Raw genomic sequence first — 26668 nt, 5'->3', positions numbered from 1 at the left:
GGTTAGGTTTTGGAGAAGAGGCAGCATGATGTAGTAGAAAGAATGAGGAAAGGAAAGCCAGTGGACTCATGTTCCCTGCTTATATAACCTGGGCAAATTCTATAATCTGCCTAGATCTCAGTTTCCTCATATGTAAACTGGAGGCAGTAGATCAGATAATTTTTTAAATCCCCTTCAACTCTAGATCCTATGTCTAACTTCACCTTAGTGAAGGCTACTGAAGAAGAGAACAAAGAAACCAAAGTGCTGGCTTAGCAGATGAGGAAAATGCAACTGGGATTGAGAAGCCCTGGATTGAGAAATTTGGTAAGCAGGAGAAATAGTCAGCTAATTAAATGAGAGTCAATAGGCCACAAACCAGATAAAGCTGCAACTGGGGGGAATTTCTTAAAAGATGTGATGTGGATTTTCTTTGTATGTGGAGAACTCTTAGCAACAGAATTGGAAGAAAAGAAGAGGTCCACTCTTACCATTGGCTGATGATTTCAGATCCCCTTCTCTTGTTAGGAAGGATCCCACCAATATTTAAATGTTCAAAATAGTATCTTGGAAGTTCCTCAAGAAAACCTTTCCTGCTACCTGGAAAAACTATGACATTTCAAATCCATCATAAGGAAGCCTGATCCATCATTATTAATAGTTTATATTCTCAAGTTATATATTAGTTCATATGACAGAAATCAAGTTGAAGAGCATTTATTAAATTATCATGGGATGTCAGGAACTTTGCTAAGTGCTAAAGATGTTGATACAAATAGAAAGAAACATAGTCCCTCCCCTCAAGGAGTTTTATTTCAATGGAGGAAGATAACACATAAAAAAGAACTGAAGTGTGAAAGTGGAAGAGGTGAAGGTACTTGACACAGAGGCCAGAGGAATAAAGACCTGTTATTTGTAAAAGCAAATATAAACTCCAGGTAGCAGTAAAACCTAGAGAGGAATGAAGTTATTATTGGATTGGGTAGACCTCCTTAAAAGCAACCAACCAATCAAACAATGAGGCTGCCAGGAAAAAAGTCACTTCTACTATAAGAAGTAGTCAAGAGGTAGAATGTGCTTCCACAATGAAGATGTTTCTGTGGGACCACAGATGAAGTCAAAGTTGCTGTATCAAATTCAAAGAGTAACTGTCAGGATGTTTCCATATTTGCAACAGTATTTATAAATGGTTGTTAATGTTAAGTGAAATCAAGTCTAATTATGAAGTATCAATACACGAAATAAGTTATAGTTGTTTTCTTTTCCCCAAATACTGTTACCAAAGCATGGAGCTCATTAAGCAGTCTTTAAGATTACAATGATCATCAATTAACATTGCTAGAAACTATTTTGTGAACACTCAACATATGACTTCTTTGAAATAAAACTTCCCTTTGAAATAAAACTTCACAAGGTTTGTGTTCAAGAGTCTATAGGGAAGGAAGTGGTTTACAATAGTGGGAATCTATATCTGAGTTATCTACAGGATCACAAAATAATAGTGCTAGAAGGAACCTTGAAATTCATTTGGTCCAAACTGTTCATCTTACAAATGAAAAAAAAAGTCTAGAAAAATAAAACAATTTGCCCAAGATCACATAGTTAAAAAGTGGAATTTTATATTTGAAGTTGGGTCATGTATTGAGTCCAGTGCTCTTTTCACTATAGCCCAATTTCAAGAAATTATCAACTAACAAACAGAGTATGTTGTTGTCTGTTTGCTTGTCTTGGGTTCAAACATTTTTCCCCTCAACTATAATAGGTCTTTTTTGCTCCTTCATGTGATGTAATTCACCCCATTTTACTTCCCCTTTCCTTCTCTTCCAGTATAATCCCTTTTACACTTCTAGTTTCTTTTTCCTCACATTAAAATCAGCTTATTTCTATACCCTCTAAATATACCCCTAACAAAGACACAGTTCTCAAGAGTTACACAGATCGTCTTCCCATGTAGAGATGCAATCATTTTAACCTTTTTCTCTTTTTTACCTCCTTATGCTTCTCTCGAGTTCTGTATTTGAAGATCAGATTTTTTGTTAACTCTGTTTTTTTTCATGAAAAATAAATAAAAATCGCCTATTTTATTGAATGTTCATCTTTTCCCTTGAAAAATGCTTAGTTTTGCTAGGTAGGTGATTCTTGACTATAGTCCAAGCTCCTTTACCCTCTGAAATAATGTATTTCAGATCCAATCTTTTAAAGTGGAAGCTGCTAGGTTCTGGGTAATTTTGATTTAGGGTCCTCAATATTTGAATTGTTTCTTTCTGGCCACTTGCAGTGTTTTCTCCTTTATCTGATAATTTAGCTATAATATTCCTTAAAGTTTTCACTCCTGGATATATTATCCAGTTTAGTTATTTTTCCAAAGAGGTATTTTACATTTTCTTCTATTTTATTTTTTTTTGGGGGGGGTTATTTGATTGTTATGTCTCATTGAGTCATTCACTTCCATTTGTCCAATTCTAATTTTTAGTGAATTATTTTCTTCAGTTAGTTTTTTTTTTTTAATCTCCTTTTGCATATGACCAATTGTACTTTTGAAGGAGTTGTTTTGTTCATTGGATTTTTTTCTCATTTCACCAATTCTATTTTTAAGGAGTTATTCTCTTTTTTCCATTTCACCAATTCTATTTTCTTTTTCCATTTTGCCAAATTTATTTTTAAGAAGTGGTTTTCTTCAGCATAGTTTTTTCCCATTTCACTCAGTGTCTTTTTTAAGGAGTTGTTTTCTTCAGTCAGTTTCTATGGTTTTTTTTTTCCAAACTCTACTGCAAAGTTTTAATTTCCTTTCTTCATTTTTCTTCTAGCTGTCTTTTAAGATACTTTTTGAATTCTTCCAAGAAAGCCTTTTGAGTTACAGACCAATTCATATCACCTTTTAAGGCTTCATCTGGAGGTGTTTTGCCTTTAATATCCTCAGGGTTTGAGATTTGTTCTTCCCTTTCTCCATAATAGCTATCTATGGTCAGAGCCTTTTTTACTTTTTTTGCTCATTTTCAAAGGTTGAAGTCTGCTCCTAGGACACAGGGGAGATTGTCCTGAACTTCCTCTACAAGGTAACAGGAACTTCAAGCTGCACTGAGGCAGGTGCTGCAGGCTTTTCTCCTGTGCTGGATGACCCTGGCCAATTTCTGCCCGTTACACTCGGGTTCAGGAGCTTACTATTTGCCTTCTGTAGTTGGATTTGAGGTCACACAGCTAATCTGCTGATCCACTGGCCTTCTGAACCAGAATACAGTAGCCAATGCTGCTGAGGGGTTTTTGGCTAAGAGCCTCCCACTATATTTCCCATGTGGGGTCTCTCTGCCCTAGGTCTCCCTGTGTAGAGTCTGCACTGGGACACATGCCCCAACACCCAATTGAGACAGACCTTTCCTGAAGTTCTTCCAAGATATCTTCTGAGGAGCTAGTAGGTGGTACAGTGACTAGAGCATCAGCCCTGAAGTCAGGAGGACCCGAGTTCAAATTTGGTCTCAGATACTTCCTAGCTGTGTGACCCCAAGCAAGTCACTTAACCCCAATTGCCTCAGGAAAAAAAAAAAAGATATTTTCTGGTAGAAATGGGTTACACTCCATATACATATACATTTACATACACACAAACACACACACACACACACACACACACACACACATATATGCTGGTATGCTGATCCCTTACTTACTTCTACTTCTACAACTTCAGCCTTTCCATGTCCATGACAGACTATTATGTTTATATCAGAAACTCAAGGAAGTATCAGACCTATAAATTGTTTCCTCAATCCCTCTGATACCATTAGTCAATCAACTTTTCCTTCACTCATTTATTAGCTATCTCCATGATTGTAAGGTGATATGTTCATCATAGTATTAATTGTATAAATATTGTGTGAGCAAGTTCCTCTAGATACTTCTGTGAAGTAAATTGTCTGAGCTCTTCTTCTGACTCTGCTCTATATGGAGCCCACCTTAGTTTTGACCTATTTTCCTTATCTATGACTAAATTCTCCTGCTTAGTTTTCTATTTGTGGTATGTGATGCATTTTTTACTTCATTGTTTAGATAGTGTCACAAATTAGAATTTTAATTATTAGAACAACGTTTTATGTTTGGTCTCTCTCCACCTCCAGAAAGCTTGTTTATGACCTCTCGCTGATTAATACTAATTTATTCCAACTCTTGAACAGCTCACTGGATCCCAAACTCATTCCACAAGCCCTCAGAAAGAGAATAATATGACAACAAAGCAGTGCAAAAGAGTACACAACTAAGACATAAGATATTTGTTCTAATCTTATCTCTATTATCAACTATTTATACAATGTTTTACAAGTCAAGTAACCTCTCTGAGCTTCAATTTCTTCATCTATAAGATAAAAGGAACTATATGATTGCTAGGAGTCCTAACATTCATTGTGTCAAGGGTACTATTCCTTTTGATGAGCTCTTAAGTGAGTTGGGGTTGTGGTTATGGATTCATTCCTGGGAAATTAAATACATGTTATAATAGTGGAATATCAAAGCAAAAACAAATCAGCCTTTTCAAGCTAAAACGTGCACATCCAAATATCAGCTATTTGTCATTTTCCTGTTGCTGCTAGAGTAAAATATAAATTCCTCTATTTGACATTTCAGACTCTTCACAAAATGACCTTTTCCTACCTTTCCAATCATTTTACACATTACACACCTTCTTATACACTACAATCCAGCCATGCAAGTCTAGCATATTCAACCTATCATGGAATATTTCATATTCCATCTCACCTCATTTTGTGTGTGTATATATATATTCAAATCCAGCTTCAGATACTTTGGAGTTGTGTGAATTGGGAAAGTTATTTAAACTCTGTTTGTCTTAGTTTCTTTATCTGTAAATGGGGTGATTATTGCCCCTACTACAGGGAGGTGAGGATGTACTCTGAGGCTCAAATGGTATAGTTTTTGTAAAGTGCTTAGCACGTTGGTACATAGCAAAGACTACATAAATGATATTTATTATCATCATTACTATCACGATTATTAATATAATTATTTTATATTCCATCCAACGTATATCAATACATTATTAATTCTATACAAAAACATATATGTGTTGTCCAGTAGTTTTCACTTATGTCTGACTTTTCATGACCCCATTTGGGATTTTCTTGGCAGAGATGCTAAAGATACATTTCTTTTCTAAATGAGGAAACTGAGGCAAACAGTTCTCAAGGTAACACAACTATTAAGTGCCTGGGATCAGACTCCTCAAGAAGAATCTTTCTAAGTACAAGCAGGCCCTTTACACTGTGCCACCTAGTTGAGTACCTATTATATATAATAATATGTAAATAATTATAATTATTAACACTCATTACCATCATTGTTGATTTTAAACTTAAAACTGCACTAAAATTTCTTGGACACTTTCTTAAGTTTCTTGAAGGCTGGAAATCTTTCACTTTTGTATATGGGTCCCCAGCACTTAACATAATGCTGGCACCTAGAATTAGTCGATCTTATTAAAGAATTACATTATTTCTAGTGGTTTTTAACAAAAGATTTCACACATGCATGTCAGATGTTCACATGCTTCTGTGCTATAAATGCATTTATGTGTTTAAATCTAGCTTTGTTCAATCTTCTTCATAAGGTTTTAAAATCTATTTTTAAAGACTTTGTCTTCTCTTTCCTTTTAAATTTTTCATGGCACCTAATTTAGTGCTTGCTTTCCACAGCTGAATATACTCTTTCCTAACTGACTGGCAAAGTAACATCTTGATTGTCTTTTATAGAGGGCTTCCTTGGCTATGGGCTGTCTTCTCAAATGAACTGTGTTTCATATGGTAGTTTGTCTGCAATGAAAAGTTTCACTAGCTGTGTGTGTGTGTGTGTGTGTGTGTGTGTGTGTGTGTGTGTGTGTGTGAAAGAGACAGACAGACAGAGACAGAGACAAAATGTAGAGAATAAGGCAGATTAGGAAAAAGAAAAAGGAACTTAAAAAAATTTTTTTATATGAACCTCTGATTTCAGCCCCTGAAATAAAAACATTCTATATCAATTCTGGACAATAAATGGGCTATAATTTACTGTCTTAGAAAGATGGTCACATCTCTCTGATAGGGAAAAGGTACATATACAGATCCTTTTGACTCCATGACTAGTCATCTATCCTCTATACCATGATATCTCTGATCAATTCCATTATTGCCTTTAAATATATGTTGTTTTTACATGTAAATGCATTACTCTTTGAAGATATATATATATATCTTCAAATATATATTTGTGATATAAAAGTTATATATATATATATATCACTTTTAAAACAATAATGTTTCTAGATATACATATGTGCATATGAATATGCATGCATATAAATATCCATATTGCTGCATGTATATGTATATGTATATATGGCCATATGGAGATTTAGACTCTTTCCAACTGGAAATTTCAAGAACTTTTATCAAATCCAAATCAGTGATAAGTTATCAGTGTCTAATATCCATTTCTTTCCTCTATCTCACTTCCATCTTCCCTCACCACATATTGTTTCATTTCTCCTGAAAGAATTAAGAAAATTGCAATTAAGAAGAGATTTTTCCTTCTGTAGAATACAAGTAATATATGCATCATAAAGTTGGAGTGTTTCATCTCTAAGGTGCTGAGGAAAAGTTCTATTTTTGTGTTTTCTCCATTTTGCACCATTCCATGTGAGCAGCATTGAGTGACACGATAGATCATTTTCACTGAAAATAGAAACTTCATATAAACTGTTGTTGTTTGGAGGTGGCTTTGGATCAGAGCTCAGCATCTGTGCAAGATCTGGGTGAAACTTTGTTTTTCTTGGCCTTTGCTAAGCCAAAGCCAAATTTTGTTCCTTTTAAATATAGTTGAGACAGAAGTACACTGGCCCTGAATCCTCTTTCTGGCCTCATTTTTGATTAGCTAGGGGACCTTGGGCAAACCAATTTATCTTTGCTTGTCAATTCCTCTGTCCATAAAATGGGAATGGTGTTTTTCTTATGTATACATTTCTACTGGGCCATGTCTAAAGATCCCTGAGTGCAGAATTGAATTCCCAAGTCCTCCCTGGAACATAACCCATACCTCCCCATCTCTTTCTCCCCTATCTCCAGGATTTAGCTCTCTCTCTCTCTCATTTCAGTACTTAATTTTCTTCCCTGGGGACAGGGTATGTTTTTAAAGGCTTTCAGAGTAGGGTTTAGTGAAAAAAATCACTGTGAACATTTTAAAAGCCCTACTTTTCCTTTTGAGGAAAGTCAACTAGCACAGATTGTCTTACATACCAAATTCACTATGCCCTGTTGTACCCAAAGGACTTAGGGTCTCACTGCTCAAGGGCAATCCACAGGAGGCTTGTGTCTGCATTCTGGAGACACATCCTTTCTCACTAAGGTTCACATGGTCTTCCCTGTCATTGAGGAGCCCCTTGGCCATTGCCTCCTACTTTTATTTTCTTCTATCTAAGCTGACCATTGAATGTAGACATCTCTCTCTAGGGAGTTGTGAGAGGAAATTAATGAGCACAGTACATTTTGCAAATAAATGTTAAAATGGTAATCAGTGGAACTATTTCCCTAATGTGCAGGTCTAAATGCATTGTGTTGAGTCAAGAGACTTGTTCAGTGAGCCAAGTCATTAAATCCTTATGAGCCAGCCATCCTCAGAGAGCCCCCTTCACACACGTTTTCCTTCTCATTCTCTCCCAGTTCAACACTATTAGGTATGATGTTTCTTGTACTTGTCATTTAACTACCTCACTGGGATTCAGTGAGGAATTCAGAGTAAAATGCCCCAAGGTTGTGAGATGAAGGATACTAAACAATGTTTTAATGTTAATAAAAAAAAAATGAGAAGCAGATTTCCATCCCCCACCCCAAGAATTTCAAATGAATAACTCCCCAAACCCTATTCCTTATATTCCACAAAAAAGTGGGGGGATTGGGGGAGAGAGGAAGAGCAGCCAATTGCTAAAAGAAAACTCACTTAACTAAAGCTTTTGTTCTACATTAGAAGGTGATAGTGTATATATACAAATGAGGAGAGGGAAAGCATGAATAATTTTAAAATACAGGTAATTCCCAAAGATCATTTCCATCACTAGCTCCATCATTTGGTGGAAGAATTCCTCTTCTTATCAAAGTTATTAATGAGTATATATATTTTTAATTTTCCTTTATTTCCCTAGCCTATACTTCAGTGGAATGACATAGGGTTATAGACCTAAAACCAGGAAGAATCTCAAGCCATCTAGTCTTAACTCTTTGTTCCTAGATCAGGAAACTAAGGCCCAATGGATTTAGTGACTTGCCTAAGGTCACACAAGTGACACAAGCATTGGAAACAGGATTAAAACCTAAGACCCCTAATTCTAGACTTAGCATTCTTTCCACTGTAACATTCTGCATTTCATCATTAATTCAATTCAATTTAATTGATTCCAACAAATATTTATGTGGCATCTTCTATGTGCAAGGCACTGTGTGACTACAAAGACAAAAACAAAATAAAAAATTATTCCTGACCTCAAGGAGTAGTGACATAATTCTAAATGGCATCCAGAAGCCAGGGAGATAAATGACCCAGGATAATACAGATAATACAGACTGCATCTCCAACGCCCTAGATAAGAGTGTTCCCAAGTTGGTTGTGAATTTTGTCAGCGTTGAGATAACTGGTCTCTTTATTTTCTTGGCATTGTAGACTGGATCCCCAAATGGTTAGCCATGAACAGTATTAACAAAAATATGTTCTAACCAAAAGTGCTTTCTGTGTTCTCTAATAAAACATCAATCAGACAGATAGTTCTGTGGCTCATAAAATCGATAAAAATGATTACAACAGTGTAATACTCATTATTTGATCTGAGGACAGGAATAAGATTTGTGATCTCTGGGAGTCTGGCAAGATGCTATGAATCAAGGGCCAGTCATCTTGACTCAATGGAATAGCTTGTAGTATTTCCAGTTCTTTAGCTCATGCTAAGACAATGGCATTGAGATCTTGACAGACAAATGGGAAGACTAACTTTGTTTGAAATAACTGGTTTGCTCCAAGTCTTTTCCACTCTGTGTTAAAAATAAGGAACATTATTTTACAGCCTAGATTCCTTTCTGTATGGTCTTCATGCCCTGTTCAAAGGTGACTTCAGAATAACTCCAAGAGATGAATGGGTGTTCGCTGACATGGATCTGCTGCATAAAGTTGTCGCCCCAGCTATCAGGATGTCTTTAAAGCTTCATCAGGTATGCTCCTTTGTTAATCTATTGCATCTGCTATTCTTCCTGACACCATCAATGAGGAGGAAAGAATAGAAAAGAAAAGCAATGGTACAAGTAGGGAGTTCCAGTAAAGAACTCATTTCTTGACAGAAGAAATCAGCTCTTTTACTCCATGGGATTTGCTGTTTAGTTTACTTATGTAGTTGGATTCCACCTCATTGGGTTGATTTCTCAACCCCTCAACCTACTTGGCTTGTTGTTGTTGTAATTATTGTTTTTTTTCCTCATAAGAAGCTGACATTAGGTAGAAAATTAAAATGGGGAGGTGATGTTCCAAAAGAGGCCAAAGTTTCCAGACTCGTTTGGAAACTGCATGTAGATCTTATTCAAATGTCTTCTCAGTGGAAAGAAGGAATAAAGAATCCTCAAACTCATGAAATACATTCCAGACACTGACAAAATAGCACCTGCTGGAAAGAGAATAAAGGAAGAGATGTAGATTTAGTGATCGTTTCAGTCTTAGGGGATGGGACTTTGTTAATTAAGTCTAAATGTTCAGGTTCTAACTATTCCTTCAGGACCAATTTACATGTCTAGATGAATATGAGGATCCCGTGGTCCTCTATGAAGCCATTCAATCCTTTGAGAAAAAGGTGGTGATTTGCCATGAAGGAGATCCAGCCTGGAGGAGTGCTGTCCTGTCCAACAAAGAGGAGCTTCTCACCCTGAGGCATGTGGTAGATGAAGGCACTGATGAATATAAGGTTATCATGCTACACAAAAGCTACCTGAGCTTTAAAGTGATCAAGGTACAGTCTTTGTTTTGGAAATCCATTGCTTGCTAGTGCCATCTTGATGATTCCATATGCTATTATACCATTTTAGTAATTTATTTCTAAATGAGGGCTTGCTAATCAACAGACTAGGGTGACAAAGTATGTTATCTTCATTTTCAAATATCATTTGGTACCTTTCAGAACCACTGACTAAATTATAAATACCTTGAAGGATTATTTCACTTTTCTATTTGTATCCCTAGTATCTAAAATAGTTTGTGGCACATAATAGGAGCTTCATAAATGTTTACTGATTATTTGATTAGGAAGATACTTTTGGAAATAGTCCATCTCTCTCTGCTTCACAGCCCATACTACATTTAAACCATATTTATCTGTGACCATGCCATTGTCAAAGTGGTTAGAGCAAGGAGGGGGAGGGCCCAGCATTCCATCACCATAAAACAAAAACAAATCTGTGTCTTATTCAGGGAGGTAGCTTGGAACTATTCTATTGAATGCCTACCCTAAACAAAGGGGATGAGACACACCTGTATCTATGATTGGGGAATAATTCATAGACTCTTGCTGAATAATGAAGGTATGCGTCAAGTTGTGCTATATTAGATAATATGAATACATGGTAAGTCAGTGTTCATGAGCTAAGTAAATATAAGACCTTGGTAAGAGATAGGAATACTTATTATAGCAGTGGTTTAAATTGTTTAAAGCTAGGAAAGTTAACAAGAAGTTAGAGAAAACAGAACATGTCTAAAGGGAGTGATATAGGTAAATGGGAGTGTTAGTTTGTCTTATAGAATCTTATTGCTTTGGCAGTTCCAAGTAGATTTAAATCCATTTTTAATTTGAATTTTCTTTTTTTCAATTAATAAATCTATTTTTGCTCCTTTTCACTCTTCCTGGAAAGAAAAGAATAGCAAATCCTCTATAGTAAATATGCATAGTACCACGATAATTCCCATATTGTCCATGCTCAAAAAATCTATGTCTCATTCCTTACCTCAACTTTATAACTTTTTCTGTCAGGAGGTGGGTAGCATGTTTTATTAGTCCTCTAGAATTGTGGTTGTTCATTGCATTTCTCAAGAGTTCCAAATCCTTTCAAAGTTATCCTTCCATAGTATTATTATAGTTACTGTATGAGTTGTTCTCTTGGTTGTTTACTTCTCTCTGAATCAGTTCATAAAAATCTTCCCAAGTTTCTTTAAAGCTATCTCTTTTTTAAAAATAATATAATGATATTTCCATTACAGTCATATTATAATTTGTTCAGCTTTTCTCTGAGGGGCACGCACTTAATTTCCAATTATTTGCCATCACAAAAAGAGCTAGTATAAATATGTATATACATATATATGTATGTGTGTATGTATATATATATATATATGTATATGTGTGTGTGTGTGTGTGTGTGTGTCCTTTTCCTTTTTCTTTGTGACTATACCTATTGCTAAAGTTCTACAGAAGGAGATTAGCTATTCCTGGTTCTTTAAACTCTTGGTGTCAGAAAATGCTTCCTTTCATGAAACTAATTTCCCATGTATTGAAAAGTATTCCCATTTCTTTTTATTTCCCTTGTGTGTTGCCATCTTCTAGGATGTTTTCTTGTCTTTTGTACCAGAAGAACATGAGGGCACTGACCTACTCCCAGAGCTCAACTCCCTCTCCATAAATACTAATTAACATTTGTAAATGCTTCTTCACAATAACCTATGAAGTAGGTAATATAAATGAAATTAGTCCTATTTTATAGATAGGTAAACCCAGGGCTCTCAGTACTTAAATGAGTTGACAAGAATCATAGAGATAGTAAGTCTGTAATAAGGTTATATTTAAACCTTGGTCTTCTGATTTATTATAGAATGGAAAGTATTTTGTATCTTGAGTCAGAGGACCTGGGTTCAGGCACCCTCAGCAATATGTTTTCTTATCTGCAGGCTGAAGGGGTTGCGCTACATATGAATACATAAATAGATAAATGAATAAGTAGATAAGTAGATAAAGGAATAAATAGTAATATATTTATTATTAAATATATTATAATGTAATATATAATATAGTATAAATATATTATCTCATTGTGATCTTCACAACAATCCTGTTTAGCAAATGCTCTTATAACCTTATCTTACAGATGAGGAAACTGAGGCATAGAAAAGTTATGTGGCTTGTCCATAGTTAATATGTATCTGAGGCTGGATTTGAACTCAGATCTTCCTAGTATCAGATCTGGCTTTCTTTATCCATTGCCCCACCCATGATCCTTTATAGTTCCACATTTTATGATCCTTTGATTTTAAGCCCACTTTTACCTATGGTTTCACCAAATTGTCTCTTACATGACTTAAAACAGAAGTTCTGACTTAAAATCCATTTGCTTTTCTTCCCTGACTGGATCCTATCCTATAGGTTAACAAGGAATGTGTGCGAGGACTCTGGGCTGGCCAACAACAAGAACTTATATTCCTACGTAACCGTAATCCAGAAAGAGGCAGCATCCAGAATAATAAGCAAGTGCTAAGGAACTTGATCAATTCCTCCTGTGATCAGCCCCTAGGATACCCCATGTATGTCTCTCCCTTAACCACATCCTACCTGGGGACCCACAGCCAGATGAGGAACGTTTGGGGCGGACCTATCAGCTTGGACAACATTAAGTCTTGGTTCCTAAACAAGTGGTTAAGGTAAGTTTTCCAAAGGAAAAACTGTTTCCAGGTGAATGCTGGAGAAAGCACAAATTGCTCAGACTTTACATTATACCCCTAATAGGTTTCTTCTAGTGCTTCAAGCTATTACACATGATAATATACATAGAAAACAGTAAATGGGCTTGGGCCCACTGACTGGAATGGGGAAATGATGGTAATTCTTACACACCTGAGAAGAAGGCTATTTCCTAAAGTTACATAGACTTTTCAGAGGCTGGGGATCTTTGTGGGTAATTGTCCCATAAACACTGCAGAAAGCCAGGTCTGAACTCCCTCAGCATGTCCCTGTCTGTTAAATAAGTCTTATCTTCCTACTCTGAATTCCTTGGAATGAATTCTAAGGAGTTGTGTCTGAATACTGTTTCTCTCCAGATTTTAATTAGGGATGGACAGAGGTTAAAGGCTACTGCTTCTATAGCCCAGTGAAGTGTCTTCCTCTACAAAATTTCTAAGGTGGGAATGAAGATCCTTCTTTCTCTCATTACACTCCCCCTTGCAGAGTACTTACAAATATTATCTCATTTGATCTTCACAACAATCCTGTTCAGCTGGGGCTCTTGCAACCCTAACTTATAGATGAGGGTACTAAGGTATGGAGAAGTTTTCCAATGAAACATGGTGAAGGAGATCAGTAGTTACTTCAAGCTTGGTTTGGGCAGAATTTTAGGGACATGAAGTGTCCTGGTGAGAATGTGATGAAGCATCTCCCATGTTCACAGGATGCGCAAGGATTGCAATGCTAGCCAGCACAGTGGAGGCAACATTGAAGAAGTGGACAGTGGAGGGGGCACTTCAGCAGGGAGTGGAAGCAACTCGAGCAGCTCAAGCCAGGAGAGCAGTGTGGAACAACCGAGGAAAGAAATCTCCCAGTTTCAGTTTTCTTCTCAAGGTGGTACATACAGGCCAGGTAAATTAAGTATAAGAAATGGTCTTCTAAGAAGATGCCCTCTTTTCTTGGAAAACTGCTCCTTAAGAAAAGTGACTGAATTTTTTTCTCTTTATATTCCTAATACTTAGTATTGTTCCTGGGCACTTAATAAATACTTGGTGATTGATTAATGGAGATTGGTTAATAATTATAATTCTTAATAAAACTTAATTATTGATATTTAATTGCTTGATGCAGCATCTAAAGTATAGGGACCAAAAACTAGACCAGGTGAACTGGCCCAAAAATCCAAGTCCAGAGTCAAAGACTTTATCTCCTGCCATCCTTTATGAGGGATTCAATGAGTTCATTTCCAGGATTGGGTCATCAGGTAGTATGCATTTTTTCAAATGCAATATTTTAAAATACCCTTCATTTCTTTCCCAACTCCTCTTCCCATAACATGCAGTTTGAGCAGCTGCCCATTTTGCCTATCTCTAATTTTAGCTGTAAAATGCAATGATGTGATAAATTCACATCAGGAGCTTCATGGTGGGAAAGAACTGTTTTAGAACAAACGATAACTGTTGGGTTTTGTTTTGTTTTGTTTGACTTGGTTTGGTTTTTTTAGCTGCAAAAGTTCTAATGAACCAGATTCTGCCATTCATTCACTCACTCTGCAACATTTACTGAATCCTTATCATATGTAAGGTCCCTGTGTTAGATACAGAGCACTGTGTTAGCTTTCATGTTTGACCCACAATACTAATTCATTCCTTTTGACAAATATTCATCCTATCGAATATGCAGTTTACAAAATTCTTGTTGCTCTAACTCTTGTATTTATCTTCAGTTGGAGCCTACCTCTAGTCATCTCTGACATTTCAGAATGAGAGAAGAGGTTGCCAGGAGATGTGAATAAAGGTATTGGCTAAAACTATGGCTACAGTGAGTCAGAAGTTTAAAAATCCCATTTGAACTCATGCTTAAATAATTAGTCCCAGCCAAATGGAAGAAATTCAAAAACCAAACCTGAGAGATGGTCCTTAGCTGTGGGAAAGTTTCTCAGTTAACATTTTGTCTCTTGTATGGGAAAAAAACCAACATTTTTTGTTTGTTTGGTTGTTTGTTTTTAATAAAGCTCTGATCTTTGTATTTTCTAGATGTGAAAACGCTACACTTTGTCTCTTGTATGGAAAAAACAACAAAAATAAACCTTATGGGGTTTTTTGTTTGTTTTTAATAAAGCTCTGATCTTGGCATTTTCTAGATGTGAAAATGCTGCACTTTTGTTCCAACAATTTTATTCCAAATATTTAAGTTACTAATACTTAGACAGTGGTTGGTCTAACTGGCACAAACTGTGTACCTGGCCAATGATGGTATGTCAATGGAAAGAGTTGAATAAAGAGAATGTGTGTTTGAGTAGACTGATAGGGTTTTAAGGATTTAGTCACTATTCACCAAACAAGTTCTTTGATTCTGAGAAGTGGTAGATTTCTGTATTAGTGAGACAATATCAAAAATTACTTTTGTCTTTTGTTTGACTTATTTGTGCTTATTCCCTATGTCAACAGAGAATCCATTCTCTCAAATGTATAACAAGCATCCCTCCCTCATTTATAGATGAAGACTTTAAAGGTTTTATTTTTCATAATAAAGTATGATTTACAATCCACTTGTTGAAAGTCACCATATTAGAGTCAATTTTTTGGTCATAGCTGAGAGCAAGCAATATAGGGTGAGATAGGATAGATAGATAGGATATGAACTGAAATGTTAAAGGGAGTACCCACAATTATCAGTCAATGAACCAAAAAGTATTTATTAACCACCTACTGTGTGCCGGGCACTAAATTAATTAAAATTTCATCATCTGGAAGTTATCTGTTGATATCCTTTGACTATTTATTAATTGGGGAATGACTTGTATTCTTAAAAGCTTAACACTTTTTTAATATATTTTAGAAATGAAACCTTTATCAAAAACATTAGCTGAAAATAATTTCCCCAGCTAAGTACTTCCCTTTGAATCGTCTTTGTGTTGGTTTTGTTTGTAAAAAAAACATTTTAATTTAAATAATCAAAGTTGTCCATTTTGCATCTCATAATATTCTCTAGTTCTTCTTTGGTCATAAATTTCTCCCTTCTCCAAAGATGTGAGAGGTAAAATATCCTTACGTTCCTAATTTGCTTATGCAAGTCATGTACCCATTTTAACCTTATTTTAGTATGGGGTGTGAGATGTAGGTCTATGCCAAGTTTCTGACATATTATTTTCCAGTTTTCTCAGCAATTTTTGTGAAATAGTAAATTCTTATCCCAGAAGCTAGAGTTTGGAGATTTATCAAATACTAAATTACTATAGTCATTGATTATTGTGTCATGTGTATCTAAACTATTCCACTCATCCACCACTCTATTTCTTAGCCAGTAGTAAATAGTTTTGATGCTGCTAGGTCTGGTACTATTAGGCCACCATTCTTTGTATTTTTTCATTAATTCCTTTGATATTTTTGACCTTTTGTTCTTTCAGATGAATTTTGTTATTTTTTCTAGTTCTATAAAATAATTTTTGGCACTTTGATTAGTATGGCACTGAACAAATTGACCAATTTAGGTAGAACTGTCATTTTTATTATATTAGCTCCACTTACCCATAATCGATTGATATTTTTCCTATTGTTTGGATCAGATTTTATCTATAATTGTGTTCATAGAGTTCTTGGGTTTGTCTTGGCAAGTAGACATCCAAACATTTTATTTTGTCTACAATTATTTTAAATGGCATTTCTCTTTCTATCTCTTCTTGCTTCTGAGCTTTGTCAATAATATATAAAAATTCTGGTGATTTGTGTGGGTTTATTTTATATCCTGCCACTTTGCTAAAGCTGTTAATTGTTTCAAGTAGGTTCTTGGATGATTTTCTTGGATTCTCTAAGTATATCATCATATCATCTGCAAAGAGTGATAATTTCATCTTTTCATTGCCTATTCTAATACCTTTGATTTCTTTTTCTTTTCTTATTGCTAAAACCAACATTTCTAGTACAATGTTGAATTATAATGGTGATAATGGGCATCCTTGTTTCACCCCTAATCTTATTGGGGATGTGTCCAGTTTCTCTCCATTTCAAATAATGCTTGCTGTTGGTTTTAGATAGATACTGCTTATTATTTTAAGGAAAACTCCCTTTATTGCCATGCTCTCTAGTGATTTTAGTAGAAATGGGTGCTATATTTTGTCAAAAGATTTTTATGCATCTATTGAGATTATTGTGTAATTTCTGTTGGTTTTGTTATTGATATGGTCAATTATGGTAATAGTCTTCTTGATATTGAGCCAACCCCGTATTCCTGATATAAATCCCACTTGGTCATAGCATCTTATCCTGTTGATAAATTGCTGTAATATTTTTGCTAATATTTTATTTAAAATTTTTGCATCAATATTCATTAGGGAGATTGGTCTGCAATTTTTTCTGTCTTGGCTCTTCCTGGTTTTGGTATCAATACCATATTTGTGTACTAGAAGGAATTTGGCAGGACTCCTTCTTTACCTATCTTTCCAAATAGTTTATGTAGTATTAAAATTAATTGTTCTTTAAATGTTCAGTAGAATTCATTTGTAAATCCATCTGGCCCTGTAAATTTTTTCTTATGGAGCTCATTGACAGCTTGTTTAATTTCTTTTTCTAAAATGGTACTATTTAGAGCAGGACCAGGAGATCATTATATACTTCAACAACAATACTATATGATGATCAATTCTGTTGGACCTGGCCATCTTTAGCAATGAGATGAAATGAACTAAATCAGTTCCAATGGAGCAGGAATGAACTAAACCAGCTACACCCAGCAAAAAAACTCTGGGAGATGACTAAGAACCATTACATAGAATTCCCAATCCCTCTATTTTTGTCCACCTGCATTTTTTATTTCCTTCACATGCTAATTGTACACTATTCCAGAGTCTGAATCTTTTCGTACAGCAAAATAACTGTTTGGACATGTATACTTATTTTGTATTTAATTTATACTTTAACATATTTAACATGTATTGGTCACCCTGCCATCTGGGGGAGGGGATGGGGGGAAGGAGAGGGAAAATTGGAACAAAAGGTTTGGCAATTGTCAATGCTATAAAATTACCCATGCATATAACTTCTAAATAAAAAGCTATAATTTAAAAAAAAGAAAAAGAAAAGAGACACATCCATCAAAAAAAAAATGGTACTATTTAAATAATTTATTTCCTCTTTTGTTAATCTGGGCAATTTATATTTTTATAAATATTCATTTTGATTAGATTGTCAGACTTGCTACCAAACAGTTGGGCAAAATAGCTCCTGATTATTGATTTAATTTCTTTTTCATTAATGGTAACTTCAGTTTTCATTTTTGATGCTGGTAATGTTTTTTTCCCCTTTTTTCTATTCAAATTAACAAAGGTTTATTTATTTGTTGATTTTTTTCCATAAAACCAACTCTTAGTTTTATTAATTAGTTTAATAGTTTTCTTAGTTTCAATTTTATTAATCTCTCCTTTGAGTTTCAGAATTTCAGTATTTCTAATTTGGTACTCTAATTTGGTAATTTCTCCTTTGAGTTTGAAAATTTCTAATTTGGTATTTCTAATTTGGGGGATTTTAATTTGTTCTTTATCTAACTTTTTTAGTTGCATGCCCAGTTAATTGATCTCATCTTTCTCTAATTTATTCATGTAACTATTTATAGATATTAAATTTCCCCTAAGAATTGCTATGAATGCATCCCATAGGTTTTGGTATGTTGTCTCATTGGATGAAATTATAAATTGTTTTGTGATTTGTTGTTTGACCCACTTATTCTTTATAATTAGATTATTTAATTTCCAATTTGTTTTTAGTCTATTGTTCCTTGGCCCTTTATTGAACATAATTTTTATTGCATTGTGGTCTGAAAAGGAAGTATTTACTAATTCTGTCTTTCTGCATTTGATTGTGAGGCTTTTATGACCTAATACATGGTCACTTTTTTTTGTGTTGGTACCATGTACTGCTGAGAAAAAGGTGTTTTCCTTTCTATCCCTATGCCATTTTCTTCAGAAGCCTATTATATTTAGGTTTTCTAGAATTCTATTATCCTCCCTAGTTTCTTTTTTTTTTTTTTTTTTTTTTATGGTTAGATTAGTCTGGTTCTCAGAGGGGAAGGCTGAGATCCCCCACTAACATAGTATTGCTATTTTTTCCAGTAACTGGCTTAATATCTTCTCTAGAAATTTCGATGCTTTGCCACTTGGTTCATAAACATTTAGTATCATTACTACTTCATTGTTTACAGTACCCTTTATACATCTTGTTATTCTTATCTCTTCCTTCCTTATCTCTTTTAATTAGATCTATTTTTACTTTTGCTTTATAAGAAATATGAATTGCTATCCCTACTTCTTTTTTTGCTTTAGTTGAAGTAATAATAAATTCTTCTTCAGCCCTTTTACCTTTGTCTATTTGTATCTCTCTGTTTCAAATGTGTTTCTTGTAAATAACATATTACAAAATTCTGTTTTTTAAATACACTCTGCTATTCACTTCCATTTTACAGGAGAGTTCATCCCATTTACATTCACAGTTATGATTACCAGAATTGTATTTCCCTCCATCCTATTTTCTCCCCCTCTCTTTCCACTCTATCCATCCTTAGTAGTGTTTTGTTTTTACCTTTCCCATCTTCTATCACTCCTTCTCCCTTCTCTTACCCATTTGTCCTACTGTTTCTACCCTTCCTTTTATCCAGCTCCTCTCTTTTCTTTCTTCTTTCTCCTCCTACTTCTTTATAGGATAAGATAAATTTCTATACCCAACTGAATGATTGTTATCCTCTTTTTAAATCAAAATTGATGAGATCAAGCTTCAGACAATATTTTTATCCCCCTCCCTTCTTTCCTTCTATTGTAATAGGTCTTTTGTGCTTCTTCATGTGATCTAATTTGTCCCATTACACCTCCCCTTTCCTTTTCTCCCAGTACAATTCTTTTTCTACCTCTTAATGACTTTTTATTTGATATAATTACATCAGAGTCCATTTACAACCACACCCTCTATTCATGTGATGCCTGCCTCTAACTGCCCCACTAACAGATAAAGTTCTCAGGAATTATAAATATCATTTTCCCATCTAGGGATGTAAACAGTTTAACCTTTAAATACTAATTATTTCCCCCTGTTTACTTTTCTATGCTTCTCTTGAATCCTGTGTTTGAAGATTAAATTTTCTATTTAGTTCTGATTTTTTCGATAGAAATGATTCAAAGTATCTTGCTTCATTGAAGATCCATCATCTTCCCTGAAAGATGATGCTTAATCTTGCTGGATAGTTAATTCTTGGTTATAACCCCAGGCCCTTTGCCTTTTGGAATATGGTATTACAGCCCCACATATCCTTTATTGTAGATGCTGCCAGATCCTGGGTAATTTTGAGTGTTGCACTTTGATATTTGAATTGCTTTTCTCTTGAAGTTTATAGTATTTTTTCCTTGAGATTATAGTTCTGGAGTTTTGCAACAATGTTCCTTGAGGTTTTCCTTAAGATTCCTTTTTGAAGGGGACCAATAGATTCTTTCAATGACTATTTCCCTCTCTATTTCTAGAATATCAAGGCAATTTTCCTGATCATCTATTGAAGGATGCTATCCAGGCTCTTTCTTTTTTCTTTCTTTTTTTTTTCTTTTGGCCATGGCATTTATGGAGACCAATAATTTTTAAACTGTCTCTCCTAGATCTATTTTCTGGGTTGGCTGTTTTTCCAGTGAATTGATTTAATTTTTTTTCCCTTTTATTCTTTTTAATTTGACTAATTCTTGATGTCTCATAGAGTCATCAGCTTCCATTTACCCTATTCTAGTTTTTTATGTGTGATTTTCTTCAATTAGCTTTTTCAGTTAATTTTTTCAGTTAGCTTAATTTGATTAATTGGTTATTTTGAATTAGATTTGGAATTTGGAATCGAAAAATTAATTAATTTTCTTCAGTGGATATTTTTTGCATTTGACCTATTGTATTTTTTTAAGGAATTGATTTCTTCAGTAGCTTTTTTTTTAGTTGACTAATTTCCTTTATTAAGGAATTGCTTTTCTTTTCCCAGATGTTGATGATCTCTTGTACATCTCATTTCTTTTCTCATTTTTCTTCTACATCTCTTATTTGCCTTTTAAAGTCTTTTATGAGCACTTCCAAGAAGCCTCTTTGGTCTTTAAACCAATTCATATCACTCTGAGAATTTCCTCTGTGGACATTTTGTCTGTGTCTAAATTAGTCTTTTTGTCTTCCCTGTTACAATAGTAGCTATCTATGGTCAAGATTCTTTTCTGTTTCTTTATCATTTTCTTTCCTTTTTTTTTGTATCTGCTCTTTTTTTTATTATTATTTTTTTATTTTTATGGTTGAACTCTGCTACTGGGATACAAGAGATGCTGTCCCAAGCTTTCTGTGCAGCTCTGAGCCTTGGCTTTGGGCACAGGGGCCCCTTGTGTTTGGTGTTTTGCTCACACATTTACCAAACTGTTTCCTAGAAACAACCTTCAGAATTTGCCTTCTGAAATGATACTGGGGGCTGCCCTACTGCTCTACTCCACTACTGAGCCAGGATCAAAGGTCTTAGGTGCTGATCTGCTATGATTAAAAGCCTCTTGTGGGCTTTCCTATACTCTGAGTGGGCTAAATACCCCTTTCACCCCCAGTGAGACTGACCTTTCTTGAAGTTTTTTTCAGTCTGTCTTGAGCTGGAGGGTGGTTTCATTCCATCAGACTGTTCAAAGGCTTGGCTTCATGTGGTTTTTGAGGGAAACTGGGAGAGCTCAAACAGCTTCCTGGCTTCACTCTGCCATCTTTAGCATATGGCTTTCTAAGTCCATATGTACCCTTCAAGAACATTATATGGTTTCATAGCTCCATTTCTATGTGAACTTGATATCACTGAACTTCAGTATCATAATATGAATGAATAATTTGAAGTTGATATAGCCATCTGTGATAGGAAACAGGAGAGTAGAACTGCTTGTTTATTTACTGGTAAGAATGTTTGCCCCATAAATTGATAATGAATAGTATTGAATGGAAGTTGGTATAAATATGAATTATGTGCAAATGATTGCTGTAGTTTCTAGTTCTAAGAAACCCAGATGCCAAAATGAACTCCCTAGGAACATTTAATCTAATAGCAAAGTAATTGAAAAGTAAGGTTAATTGTGAAATAATGATCTTGAGAAGCAAAAAATAGATTTTCTTAATTTAATGTTTAACTTAGTTGGCTGGTGTCAATCCATCTGCAAAATAAACAAATTAATTAAAATCTAAGAAAATACACAAAACAAGCCAGTAAAACCTAAAGCACACAATGTGTATGGGGTATATGTAGCCTTCATAGAGTCCTTAATGTAGAGAAATTTTTATCCTTTTGTCTCTCAGTGAATTATTTCAAGCCAAATATGGGTGGTCCACTATCCAACACTGTAACTACTAACTAAGGAATGAATATGAAATATTTTTGGACAGCAGTCAACTTTACAATTTAGATCACAAACAGATGTTTGGCCATTCTAAACTCTGAACAAACTAACAAATCACCATCTTGATTCTTAATTCTCATTTATCAAGGTCACCTCCCTCCAACCCTACCTACCACCTTTAAAAAGATAATATTAAACTTATCATTTTGGACAGTTAACTTAGGCCACAACTCTCCCTTTTTCTTGAATCACTGAACTGGATAGGGCTATGATGAAATCATCTTAGAAGGGTCTGACCACACTGATTCCAAGAAAGCTAATGGAGGCCCTGATAAAATCTACCTATCGCACTTTAAAGTCAAATGTGCCCTCTTCCTTATATATAAAAGCAGAAATTAAAGCTGGGTTATATGACAAAAGGGAAACCTCAATCACTGACTGTCCTCTGGGAAGGGCCATCATTGCCTTCACTTCAACTAAGCTGTTTCTATTTCTCAGCTGCCACTCTCTGCTTCATGTGATGGAGAAGGGTCATTTCATTAGAAACCACTTCAACCAATAAGCTGTTTGGAAGAAAATTGGCTCTTTGGAATTTCTCAGCAGAATAATTAGGTTTTGTCCCCTAAGGAGTTACTCCTCAATGAACACTTCACTGCTCAGCTTCCCTAAAGAGAAATACTTCAAGCATCTCAGAATTACTAGAATATGTCTTTTTTTTTCAATGATATTTAGCAAATAAGTCTAGGAATAAGAATCTGAGTATTCATGAAGAATTACCAGTGTAAATGATGTGTGTATGTGTGGGTTCAGGAGATGGACCTTTGCCCAGCAGTAAAGGTTCCTTATTTATTTTGGAAGTGGATTTGCTACTTTGTGTTGTTAGTAAAGTAAAAGCTAATACTGCTCTTTTATAAATAGTCCTATGAGTTGTAAAAATTTCAAACATACACACACACACACACACATACACATATACACACAGAAAAATCAGGCAAAATCAGGTCAGAAAGTTTATCTGGTCTATCCCTTCCCTGAAGCTATAATTGATGACTACTTCAAATTTGTTAGCATTTTTGTAAGCACCTCTTTTTAGATTTTTTTGTCTAAGTTTGATTAGATATAACATAGGGCACAAACATAAGGCCTTCCACGTATTTCTTTATGAGTGGAGAAAATTACTGATAACCACAAAAAGAATCAACTAAGGTTTTGGAGGGTTTGTAACTTTATCATGGGATATCAGAGAGTAAGATAATATAAATGCATAGTGATAAGGAAGATTGATATTTAATATAAAGCTCCCATAATGTACTAGACAAATTCATTCATTCATTTTATTATTCAAATAACAGATAAGCATTTAGGACAGCTGGTGCAAAAAGCATTGTGGCTGGGATAATTCAGTTTAGATAAGACTTTGTCCTTCCTACTTTCGTGGAGTTTATAAAACAAAAATAACTAGAATATATCTTATTACAAGAAAAAAACACATCAGAGAGTTGCAAAATGAAATGCTATGGAATGAGAAAGGATGGGAAAAATGATAAAGGAAGACTTTATAGAAGAACTGGCTTTTGAATTAGGTTTTTAAAGATAGCTAGGAAGAACATTCTGGGCTTAGGAAAAAGACCAAGATAAGAGAACTGCAAATTAAAACAGCTTTGTACTTTCACCTTTCACCCAGGAAAATAGTAAGGACTTAATTTTTTGTCTTTCAAATCAAGTCAACAAGTATCAATTAAGTACCTAATAGGTGCCAGGCACTATGCTAAGTGTTGGGGGCATAAAAACAATCCCTACATATATATATATATATATATATATATATATATATATATATATGCATATGTATATATGTGTGTATGTGTGTATATGCATATATATGCATGTATATATATGTATGATAAATTTGAGATAATCAATTAAGAGAAGACACTAAAATTAAAGGGACTTAGGAAAAGCTCCTTAAAGAAGGGGGGAATTTTATTACTTGAAAGAAGCTAGAGAATCCAAGAAGTGGAAATAAGAAAGATAATTCTAGATATGAAGAATAGCTAGTAAATTGCATGGAACTAGGAGAGAAATGTTGTGTTCAAGGAACAGCAGAGGACATTTGTTACTAGATTAAAGCGTATGTTGAGTATAACTTCTTATTCCTTCTAAATATATAATGAAGTTACTGTATAAATTTCTTTTTTTTTCTTTTTTCTTCTCTTCTAGAGATGGCAACCATGACACAAATATGTATAAAAATGTGTGTGTGTATAATCATTATTTACACATTTCTATTTATCAGTTCTTTCTCAGATGCAGATAGAATCTTCCTTCATATGTCTTTTGTAGTTAATTTGGGTATTTATAATAGTCAAAATGACTTAGTCACTCAAAGTTCTTAAAACATTATTGCTGTTCCTGTATACAAATGTTCTCTTGGTTTTGCTCATTTCAATCTTCATTATTTTATGCAAGTCTTTTCATGTATTTCTAAAATCAAGTTCATCATTACTTATAGCATCACAATTGTAGACCATCACAATCTTGTACCACAACTTGTTCAGCCATTCTCCAATTGATAGGCATCCCCACAATTTGCAGTTCTTTGCCACCACAAAGAATAAATATTTTAGAACATAGAGGTTCTTTTCCTTTTTCTTTAATTGTCTTTGGAAATAGAATAGAAACATATATAATAGTTTTGCAGTTTCACAAGCAATAATCTGTTTTTAAATTATACTTAGTTGTAAAAATGCTGCTTCTATTCCAAAAATTAAAAATAAAATAAATAAAAATTAAAAAGAGAATGTTGGATAGAGTAAAGTGTAAAATGACTAGAAAGGTGGGAAAGATCTAGGTTACAAAATACTTTTAACATCAAATAGAAGATTTTATCTTTGATCCTGGAGATGATGTAGAAGCACTGGAATTTATTGAATGGATAAATAACCTGATCAAACCCATTCTTTAGGAAGACAAAGTGGGGTAGCTAGATAGCACAGTGGATAGAACCCTGACCTGAGTTCAAATACAGACCCAGACACTTAACGCTTCCAAACTATATGATCCTGGGCAAGTCACTTAACCCCGATTACTTCACCCACACATCCCCCAAAATTTAATTTAATTCCTATTTAATAGGAATGGGGACTACTCAGAAGACTATAGCAATAGTCCAGATAAGAAATAAGGAAAGCCTGAACTAGGGTAGTGTCAGTGTCAAAGGAAAGAAGGGGGTATGTGTATAAGAGATGTAATAAATGTTCAATCAAAAGGTCTTGGCAATAGATTGGATATGAATGAAAGAAGAAAGAGTTAAGGATAATATCTAAGTTGCAAACTTGGATAATGGGAAGATGATTCTATTAGAAACTATTCCTAATTCCTATTCATTTCTATTAGGAAAGTTTGGAAGAGTTGAATACCTGGAATGAAAAGATGAATTCCATTTTGGGTCTGTTGAATTTAGGATGTTTATAGAACTTTCAGGTTGAGATATTCAATAAACACTTAAAAGATACCAGTTTGGAGTTTAAAAGAGATGAAAACTGAATTCACAGAAGCTGATAATATCACCCAACAAAAGTATAAAGGAGAAAGAGAAGACAGAACAGCCTTGAAGGACATTCAAAATGATCTAGTTAAGTCAATTGTGAAGGGATGAGCTAACAGATAGGAAAATGACCACAACAGAACAATGTCAAAAAAACCAAGAGTATTAAGAACGAGATCTTAAATATTAGCAAAGGCTGCAAAGCAGTCTTCAATGAAGGAAGAGTTCAATTCTCAGGTATTAGAGATAGTGTAAGTACCAAAATTATAATAACATAGAAAAAAAAGGCATAAACAAAGCTTTTTTAAGGTATAGAGGTCTGAAAGCACCATATTTGGTATTGAGAAAGGAAGTAATCAATTTACAGAGCAAAGCCAAAAAGACAAAAATGGATAAACAAAGCTTTGAAAGGTATAGAGGTCTAAGCATTCATTTGTGTTACTTGGTCAGAAGAGAGAGTAATTCACTGACCAGAGCAAAGTCAGGAAAGATCTGACAGTTAAATTTGGCCTCAGAAGTTACAAGCATGAGACTTGGAGTCGACAACCCTAGATTGTCCAGGTTTTATGTAAAATTTCTTATTTGAGAAGGATGAACTGACTCCAATCTTCAAGAAAGACAATGCAGCCAGTAAAGTTGGACTACAACAACAGATGATAAATATATGCAGGATCGGAACTTGAATTCAGTCACCAACTTAAGTCCAGTTGAAATTATTTAAATTTTCTATTTAGAGAAGGAAATCAATTATTCCTGTAATTCAAAATAATACAAATACAGCATGGAAGGTAGTTGGATTCATATTAAAACATACCAGGAATGCTGATGAAAAACTAATATAAGGTTCCGTGGAAAGGAATCAGGAACAGATCTAGGAAGAGAAAAGTGAATCCAGATGTTGAAGAATGAGTTGTTTTACAATTGCTTAGAATAAGAGATTGATCATTGAATTATGAAATACAATGGAAATCTAATAAAAAGAGAGTGGGAGGTTTATGGGATTTTTTTTTTAATATCCAGGCAATGCTGATAAAAGACCTAATATAAGGTTGTGGGGGAAGGGGAAAGGGGA

General features: G+C 34.5%; 1 protein-coding gene across 4 annotated transcripts in view; it reads left to right on the top strand.

Moving 5' to 3' along the window:
• PCNX2 (pecanex 2) overlaps nt 1–26668 on the top strand; it is a 357972-nt gene that overhangs the window by 322911 nt on the left and 8393 nt on the right. For all 4 annotated transcript variants that reach the window (XM_031966919.1, XM_031966916.1, XM_031966917.1 and 1 more), the window contains 4 exons: nt 9071–9215; nt 9770–10000; nt 12398–12672; nt 13416–13603. In XM_031966919.1, coding sequence (XP_031822779.1) covers nt 9071–9215; nt 9770–10000; nt 12398–12672; nt 13416–13603 — 839 coding nt within the window. The remainder of the gene's footprint in view (nt 1–9070; nt 9216–9769; nt 10001–12397; nt 12673–13415; nt 13604–26668) is intronic.

The sequence above is a fragment of the Sarcophilus harrisii genome, chromosome 4, assembly GCF_902635505.1.
Source record: "Sarcophilus harrisii chromosome 4, mSarHar1.11, whole genome shotgun sequence".
Classification (NCBI taxonomy): Eukaryota; Metazoa; Chordata; class Mammalia; order Dasyuromorphia; family Dasyuridae; genus Sarcophilus; species Sarcophilus harrisii.
Note: the sequence above shows the minus strand (reverse complement) of the source record. Positions and strands in the feature narration are given on the sequence as shown.